Genomic DNA, 9096 nt, shown 5'->3' with positions numbered 1-9096 from the left:
GTTTGGGGGTATCTTTTGACAAATCTATGCAATAGCTTTTGGGGAGTTAAGCCAAACATTTTAAATGGCATCTCTGATCTCTTCAATGCAAATATAAACCTTTTAGTGGACATTTTAAAAATAAAATATATTTGACAACATAATGTGTCATGCTCACCTTACAAAAAGGTGAAATGAATACTATAAGGCCCTAAGACATGTAGAATCTATTGCTTTTAAGAGTGGTTTCATTAAGACAATCACCATGAACTGCTCAAATGAGGATCGCTGAAGAGAGATACATTTTTTTTTTTTGCCGAGAGATACATTTTTTTTTTTGCCAAGAGAGATACATTTTTTTTTTTTTTACCTGCAGCCAGGGATGACTAAGAGATTTGTCCACACTGTAACGTTTTCTCATCTTCACTTGAAGTAGGTTGTTTATCAAATCAATTGCTAAGGGAAAAGACAAAATTAGATACATGAATTTAAGCATATAGAGCATCCCAAACCTGTGACTCTGCCTGGAAAGCAGTTCAATCCATAGAAATATAAGGTTGAGGATTTTTGCTTCTCAAGGACATGGCCTTTAAGCTAACCTGCTGGTGATCCATAAATATTTACTGAATTCACAGTGTATCTGGTTTATTAAGGAGACAGTATAGAGTACAGGTTAAAAGTACAGACTGGAGTCAGCCTGCTTGAGCTGGCATTGTTACTACGGGTGACATAGGGTCAGTTACTAAAGTATACTGTGCTTCAGTCAACTGTAAAATGAGGTTGTTGAGAAGATGAAATAAATTTAATACACATAAAGGGCTTAGAATGGTGCTCAGCATATAAATGCTGAGTATTAACTATTATTTTTTAAGATGAATAAAACAGACTCTGATTATAGGCTGATTCTTTTTGTTTCTTTTTTCCCTCCCCAATGATGCCATGTTCTTCTCTAGTCTCGGGCTTTGTCTGGAAAAGTAGCTGAAGCCATTGCCTTGCTTCTACAGATGTGGTTACAGTGAGGTGATAACTTATTACCAAAAGTTCATACTTAACAAGTTTTAGCAAATAAGTTCATGGTATTTTGGTGTATGTGGTGAGATCTTGGCATACATATTTTATCCAATTATTTGGAGAAATGGGCCAACTGCAAAACCAAAGCAACCAGGTAACTATACACTGACAACATCCCTATGTAACAATACAGCTGTTACTAAGGCATGGATCCAGGGATGAGCCAAATGAACGACTTATACTATTTCTAGTTCTAAATACCACCAAACTAGCAAAGATTTTCCATATTTTTGTTTTTGCCCTAATCAAGTTATTTTTTTCCCATAAGTATTTTAATTATTAATTTCTCTGTATTCTAAATACTTCAAACTTTTATCCATTGTTCCTTAAATGGCAGTCCACTATGTGCATCAGAATCATTCGGTGTATTTATTAAAATGTATTCAGTGCATTTATTCCTGGGTATCAATCCAGCTGGTGAGTCTGAATCTCTGGGATAGAGCCAGCGGGGTCTTCTTTTTAATAAATTCACCAAGTGATTCTGATTTAAGAGGTCTGCAGACCACACTGTCCAAGGAGCTCTAAGATGACTTTGGCAACATCCCCAAACCCTCATATGTACTTCTTCAGTTAGCTCTGTTCATTACCAAGTAAGCCTACTATTTATATGTTGTTCCTCAAACTTTTCCCAGTTTAATGGGCCATTAATCCCTATGATTAGGTCTGGCACTTTTGGGAAAACAAAAAATAGACCCCCCTGTTCCCAGGGTTGGCTAAATTCAGGTGGGGATGTTCCCCAGTAGTGGTTCTATCAAATGCTATGGGAATGTTAAATAATGTTTTAAGTGGTATATAAAGAACCTAAGTTACAGGTCTCCATTCAAGGAGATTAGAATCTAGTTCTGAAGATAAGTGGTCGTGAAAAGATAAATACACCCAACTAGTAGCCTAAGTAGATCTTACACAGTTTGGAGGAGGGGTTCAGGGAAGACTTCTCAGATGAGCCACAAGTTAAGGGATCTCTGAAGAACTGGAAGGATTTCGACAGCAAGGAGGAGAGACGGTAGGCAGGGAAAAGGCCTAAGCAAAATGCAGCGAATAGTTGAAAGTAGCTTGCGTAGGGCAGTAATGGCGGATGAGGCTAGAAGGCAAACTTGGGCCATATCACAGAGACCTACAGATGCAGCCTGGTTAGAGGGAGGCTGAGATAAATGTCCGGGAGCAGAGTAAGATGAAAGTAGTGTTTCCTGAAGAAGGATCTGGCAGTGGTGACTGAGAAGGACAGTTAAGCTATTTGAGTAGTTTCAAAATGAGGCAGTTGGGGCCTGGATTAGTGCCCTGCCTGTGAACTATAAGGAAGATAAAAGATAATGTAAAAGGAAGCGTGCTCAAAAAATTGGTAAACAGTTGAATTTGGAAGGTGAATGGGAAATATTAAAAAGAGAAGTCAGAAGAGACAGGGTGATTTGGGATCACAAAGATTTTGACTAAAAGGCACAGACCTAAAACTTTTTTCTATTTTACCTTCACCAGAAATTTCTCTCCATGGATTTGGTGGGTACATAAATGCAGCATTTTGGATTTGGTCGTTTATATCTTCATCTTCATTAAAAGGAAACGTGCCGCTGAGGCTCACGTAGACAATAACTCCCACTGACCACATATCTAGAGAACGGTTGTAGCCTTTGCTCCTGAGAACTTCAGGGGCCAAGTATGCAGGAGTTCCTACCACAGATCTCCTGAACGACTTTTCACCAATGATGCGTGCAAAACCAAAGTCACACAGCTTCACCTGGAAATTAAAGGATGATGTTAATTTTATATTATTGATATATGTATCAATCTATATATACATACCTGTCCCTAAATATACTGTATCATTTCAACACATTTGCCAACTGTATTGATTATGAATGTCAAAAGATTATAGATAAGGAAACTGTAAAATACCCTTTTCCCAAAATTTAGATACATTTATAACCCTGTGATCCATTACTAACAGTATGAAGAGCTTTGCTAATGCTCATTTCAAAAAACCACTTTTGAATTCTAGCTTCCAGAATGCCAAATACCAGACTGGTGTTATAAGTGCTCAGAGTTTTTGATGAAGTGGGGGGTGCTTATCTTTTATCATTTGGCTTTTAGGAGATCACTTTCTATCACCCTGTAAGCAGGAACTATATGTTTCACTTTTAAATGCTCAGTGGCCTCACAGTGCCTGGATAGAGGTACTCAAATGTTTGCTGAATGAAAAATAAGTTATGATATTTTAAAACTTACCCTTTATTTTGCTTAATCCTAGAATCTCTCTTCCCAAGGACACTATATATTGGCAAGTAAATGAAACTGAGGTGTATTAAAGATAACTATTAATGTGGCCAGGAGAAGAGTCATATTAGAGATTGCTTGAAAGAGAGAGTGTTTTCTATGACTATGGAACAAAATATTGCTAGTTAGATGTTTAGACTTGAAACAAGTTATATCTGGGGGTAGCTGCAGTCACTACCATGCCCCTTTGGGAAGAGAGTTCTGGAAATTTAATGAGATTGGCAGAGCTCAGAATACTTATCTTGCTGCCCATCTTCTACAAGGTTCAAATTTTGGTGATTAATGATACATCCATGCTGAACAAGCAAATGCCAAGTACTGTCCGGGGGAAATGCCCTGATTGACAAAATGTCTTCACTAAAAACTTCAAGATAAATTGAGAGGCCTCTACAAACCAGTGGTACAAACAGTGAGTGGAAAGCAAAGATGGACCTTCATACATGTTTTTATGATGATATTTGTTCTGTGTCATTATTGAATTCAGCTACTTCCTCTGAATATTTGAAGAACAGGATTATTGACCATGAAGAAATGTGACCTCTTTTTTTCATTAAATGCCATATTTCAGCTAACATTTTGATAAAGTAAAGATGACTTGGCAGTTTGGCAACTGAATAAAGAAGAGGGGCCATGGCTAGCACTTGACCAAAAAAAAGAGTATCAAGTAAGTGACATTATTTTCCCTTTGTTCCTAATGGAGGTCAGAAAGCTGGAGTTTTAACCTTAGCTGTAGGAGTGTACATCCTTTGTCCATACTCTTTTGAAGATCAAATGAAATAATACATGGAAGCACTTTAAAATATTGCACCAATGCTTATGGAACCTTTTTGACCTCACAAAGATAGAGGATTACTTCTATTCACATAGACATTACAAAAGGAATATGATTACTTCCTTAAAAGTAAAAGTTGAATAATTTTTTTAAATACATCTTTTTCTTTAAAGAGAATCTGAGTTATATTTACCAAGTGAAATAGTCCTCTGTTGTCCTTTTTCTAGCCACTTGTCTAATTGTGTTTTAAATGTACATAAACAATAATTTGCAACAGATTATTCTAGTTGATGACAATCATATGAGAAATGTTCATAGGTACCACCAATATATATTCCTCAGGACAAATGTTTCAAACTTTGGGTTAATAACCATTTTTAGGTTATGAAATAAATTTGGATCAAGATCAACACTTTTTAATGAAATGAAATTTAACCAAGTAAAAAAAATGAATGCATCACACGCAGGAGAGACACACACATACATATCGTAATACATATGTGAGCACTGGCGGTGATGGGAAATGTAATTCTTCCATAGGTTTTGCTGAAAATGTTTGAAATATAATACTCTAAAGAGGAAGAAGTGTTAGCTACCTGCCTCAACCAAAATCTAGTCTTCTCATTTTAGGGTCATCCCTCAGTTTGTTTTATTTCATGGGGAATTTGTCCTGAGCACCAAGCACCAACCAAGGCTGACTCTCCCTACTTCATTCCCAACCCACAGGGAGGGGTGAATTGTGCAAAAAAATTATTCCTTGAGAACTGGTCTAAAAAGTCATTAAGTCTAAAAAGTCTTCATGAAAATAAGCAATATCATTAGTAAAATCTGAATTCAGACTATTCAGGTATAAATCCTCAATGGCAGTTATAAGGTAGAAACTTCTTCTGTAAGATGGTTATGTTCTGAACCTACAGCACTGCCCTTCATTACGTGGGTACTTTATAATGTTGTCAGACAGATACTTAAAACCATACTTAAAAAAGGTTTTGGAGACTAGCTCACCTGAGGAAATGGCTCTGCTGATGCGAGTAGCACATTTTCTGGCTTTAAATCACAGTGCACAATATTCTTAAAATGTAGATTCCTTAATGCAACAAGTATCTGTTATTGAAGAAAACAGAATTTTTTTCTATTTCTGGAAAAATCACAGCTAAACACTAACTGGACCCCTTGAGTGGTATAATAATTTAAAAAGTCCACTACAGTTCATCAAGATTTAACTAAAAGTGTTAGTTCTTCAAAGTTAACAATTCCCACAATACTACAATATGTAAAAGCACTACCATTTCTCGTAGTTTTTATTATTTTCTAGTTTCAAAAAAAGTTAAAATACCTGTGTGACCATGAATTTAGTTATTCGTTCTGGAAGTCGACTTTTCTCACTGGATAGAATCATTTCCAACATATCTCCATGCAGCTTTTCCATTACTACAAAAACTCGTTCTGGGGTTTCAAACATACATTCCAGGTTTACAATCCCAGGATGGTGCAAATTCTGAAGAGTTGCAGGATATTTATGTGACCAACTTGAGTAAAAGTTTTACTGTGCAAATATTAATATCTAACAATGTGCTGCAATTAATTGTATGGAATAATGGCACAGAAAGAAAAAAATAGCTTAGAAAAATAAATAAAAGCAAACAAAAAGGATCATAGATTTTGATTTTCCAAGTTCTGTACTGGAGAGTGGACGCACTGAAGGGAAAGAATGTCTTCCCAGTTTTTCCAATATAAATGCCCTTGTCCATTACTACTTCTTTTCCTTCCTTCTCATCTTTTTAATCTTCTGATAGTACTCTAATTTTATGTTGTGCATGAATAGGCACCAACTGCCAATCAATTTAGCCAATTACACAGAGCTTTGGTTCTTTGGGGCTGTTTGTGAGGGTCTTAGCTCAAACAGGTGGTTTTGTCTTTAAGATAGTTATTTATCTAAGTCTTGATCTCATTGTATCATACCTTGATTTGGTCTTCCCTCTTTTAGGCTCAGCATCTCTTTACTACCATCACCCCTTTTTCTTAAGCACTACTAGGTTAACAGGGTTGGAGAAATACAAAGCTGAATGTGATACTGTATCTGCTAATAAAAAAACTATCTTAACTGATATTAAAAATAGAAACAAAACTTCTTCAAAAGCAATTTGAGAAGTCAGCCATACACAAAAAACATTCAATGGTTCTTTATTTCAGGACATAAAATGTAAATTCCTCTGTGTGGATTTTAATATCTTCAGTAATCTGGTTTCATTCTTCTTATTCAATCTTAAATATGCTCTTAAATATTGGCCCAAGTGATTAAACTTTTTAATACTTATTAACAGAAATATATTTTTCTTATGCTTTTTTTCCTTACTATGGGTATCTAAGTATGCCAAGAGGGCAAACTTTTTTTCGGCCTATGTGAAGTTGGGCTCCATCTCTAAAATGTGTTTTGAATACACCATCATTTCTCAGTTCCCACTGTATTGCCTCCAGTTTAGCTCACATTACCTCTCTTCCAGACTGCTGCAGTGGTTGCCACTGCACTCTATGCAGCACTGCTTATCCCATGGTACTGTATTACGTGTATATGTATCTTACTCTGTAGCCTAGTAAGTTCTCTGAGAGCAGAGACTGTGTCTTAGTCACTTTTAGCTCAACTTCTGAATCATGGTTGGTGTTTTAAAAATGTTTAGAAAGTGAATAGCAAGTGCAAGATAAATACTGTTTACTAATCAGCTTAAAACAAGTTAATGACATGGTGTTCCAGGTAGCAAAATAAAAAGTGACACAGTCTTATAGTAGATACATGAAAGTGAAATACCCCACAGTGGTGGGGCATGATAATGGCAGTAAGCAGAAGATTCAGAACATCGTAACTTTGACCGCTTTAGAGTTGGAAGTGTGGTTGGCTGTCCCCTATGTTGTAGTTGACTACCTCTTAAGTTTCTTTTTTCCCCCCACCATCCTTGAAAACACATGCATGCACACACAAAAATAGAAGTTATGCTGTAACATAAATTAACAACTTCTTCTATTTGTTTAAATGTCCTATTTCCTCTAGAGTCTGTTTTGGTAAATTACACTTTCATAGAGAATCATTTTCTCCAGGTTTTCAAGTTTATCTAACAGAGTTGCACAAGATGGTATCTTAAGATTCCCTAAAAATTTTTCAGTATTTGTAATCGTCTCTCCAAAATGTTGTTATATCTTCTTATATTTTGATTCGGTTGGACACTTATTTTATTGTTATCCACTGCCCCCCCCCACCCGATAATCAACTTTTGGATTTATTATACTAAATTTATTAATTTCCTTTTTTATCTCTGTTAATTCCTTCTGTTTTCCTCAGGTTGACTGTTCATCCTTCAACTTACTGAGTTAGACTCTTAATTCATTTATGTTCATTCTTTCTTGATTAAATATTTGAGGTTACCAAGATTTCTGTGAACAATAGTCCAAAAGCTCTGATATACAGTATTTCCACAATTATTTTCTAAATACTCCAATCTTGATTTTGCTCTCTGATTCAAGAATTAAGACTCAAAATTTTCTTTTCAGGTGGTGGGAGTTTTTGTTTTCTGATTTTATAATTTATTTCTAGCTTCAGTGCATTAAGACCAAAAAGTACTGTTTATTCTACTGTTTTTTTGAATTAATAGGGTACTTATTTGTTTTTAGGATACAGTGTTCAACATAAACTGGTTAGACCTACCTTATACTGTTTAGGCCTCCTCTGTTCTTACTTAGTTTTGTCTATTTCATCTGTCATGGACTACTAATGTGCTTGTCTGTTCCTCCCTGTATGGTCTCTAGTTTTCCTTTATAGATGTTGTTGATGTCATTTGGTTTAGTGTGATTTGCACTCTTCCACTGTTAGAGTGCCCTACTTCAGTTCACTTCATGTGTTTTCTCTTCAATTAAATCTTATTAGATCATGACTCCCTTGGCTTTCTTCTATTTGAGAGGAACTAGAGAGAGGCTGTCACGATTGTAGAGCTCAGAAAGAGCCAGCAAAACCAGTTCTTATTGTGGTGCGTCTTCCTACATTTGCCTGGTCCATTTCCACTGTTTTTGGAAAAACTTCCACCTATTTTGTAGGGCTGAACTCTTTTCTATTTTTGTTAGAGTATGCTTTTCTGTTTATCATTTTTCTTGTAGCTTTTGGGTGATTTCCAAGAAGAGAAGGGGAAAATACTGAATTTACACTACAACGGTCAAACTAGAAATTTTGCTCTTAAGTTTCTGAGAACATTTTCCCATTTACATAGGGAGCCATGAGAGCACCTCACCTTTTCTCCCACTACTCTACTACCCTCTTCAGGCAACAGCAAAAGGACATTTGACATTACTATAGCCCTGTGAAATGAAAGTGAAAAATCCCACAGGCGACAATTATTTAATTCTGAAATAATTTCATTCTGAAAATAACCAGAGGGCTATAATAATAAAGTGTTTACATTGTGTATTATCTGGAAATTCCTAAATTTAGTTATTAAGATTTGCAGTTGATAACATGTGGGAAAAAAGCTTCAGTATTTAGTACAGAGCTGTGTTTGTGATCAAAGTAACAAGGAGAACTTTTACGTGGAATCTAAAATACGACACAAATGAACATATCTACGAAATAGAAACAGACTCACAGAAATAGACAACAGACTTGTGGTTGCCAAGGTGGAGGGTGGGTGGGGGAAGGATGGATTGGGAGCTTGGGGTTAGCAGATGCAAACTAATATATATATGATGGATAAAAAACAAGGTCCTACTGTATAGCACAAGGAACTATATTCAATATCCTGTGATAAACCATAATGGAAAAGAATATGAAGAATATATATATGTATAACTGAGTCACTTTGCTGTAGAGCAGAAATTAACACAACATTGTAAATCAACTATACTTCAATAAAAATTTCTTAAAATGACAAGGAAAAATCAATCCTTATGAATAAATCCTTAATATTTATTTTTTTGCATATTGATTGGATATTGAGAAAGAGTCCAAAATTAGATATGAAAAAAGA

The 9096-nt window shown here is 35.6% G+C and overlaps 1 protein-coding gene across 4 annotated transcripts in view; it reads right to left on the bottom strand.

Annotated features, from left to right (window-relative positions):
* Positions 1-9096, bottom strand: part of PRKD3 (protein kinase D3) — an 83570-nt gene that overhangs the window by 3158 nt on the left and 71316 nt on the right. For 3 of the 4 annotated variants that reach the window (XM_082427702.1, XM_082427703.1, XM_082427704.1), the window contains 4 exons: positions 5427-5588; positions 5096-5194; positions 2515-2782; positions 350-435 (listed from right to left, as the gene is read on the bottom strand). In XM_082427702.1, the coding sequence (XP_082283828.1) occupies positions 350-435; positions 2515-2782; positions 5096-5194; positions 5427-5588 (615 nt within the window). The remainder of the gene's footprint in view (positions 1-349; positions 436-2514; positions 2783-5095; positions 5195-5426; positions 5589-9096) is intronic. The other variant, XM_082427705.1, reaches the window with a different exon arrangement.

Source organism: Balaenoptera physalus (genome assembly GCF_965194825.1).
Source record: "Balaenoptera physalus genome assembly, chromosome: 15".
NCBI lineage: Eukaryota > Metazoa > Chordata > Mammalia > Artiodactyla > Balaenopteridae > Balaenoptera > Balaenoptera physalus.
The sequence above is the reverse complement of the archived record's forward strand: the minus strand, read 5'-3'. Positions and strand labels throughout refer to the sequence as shown.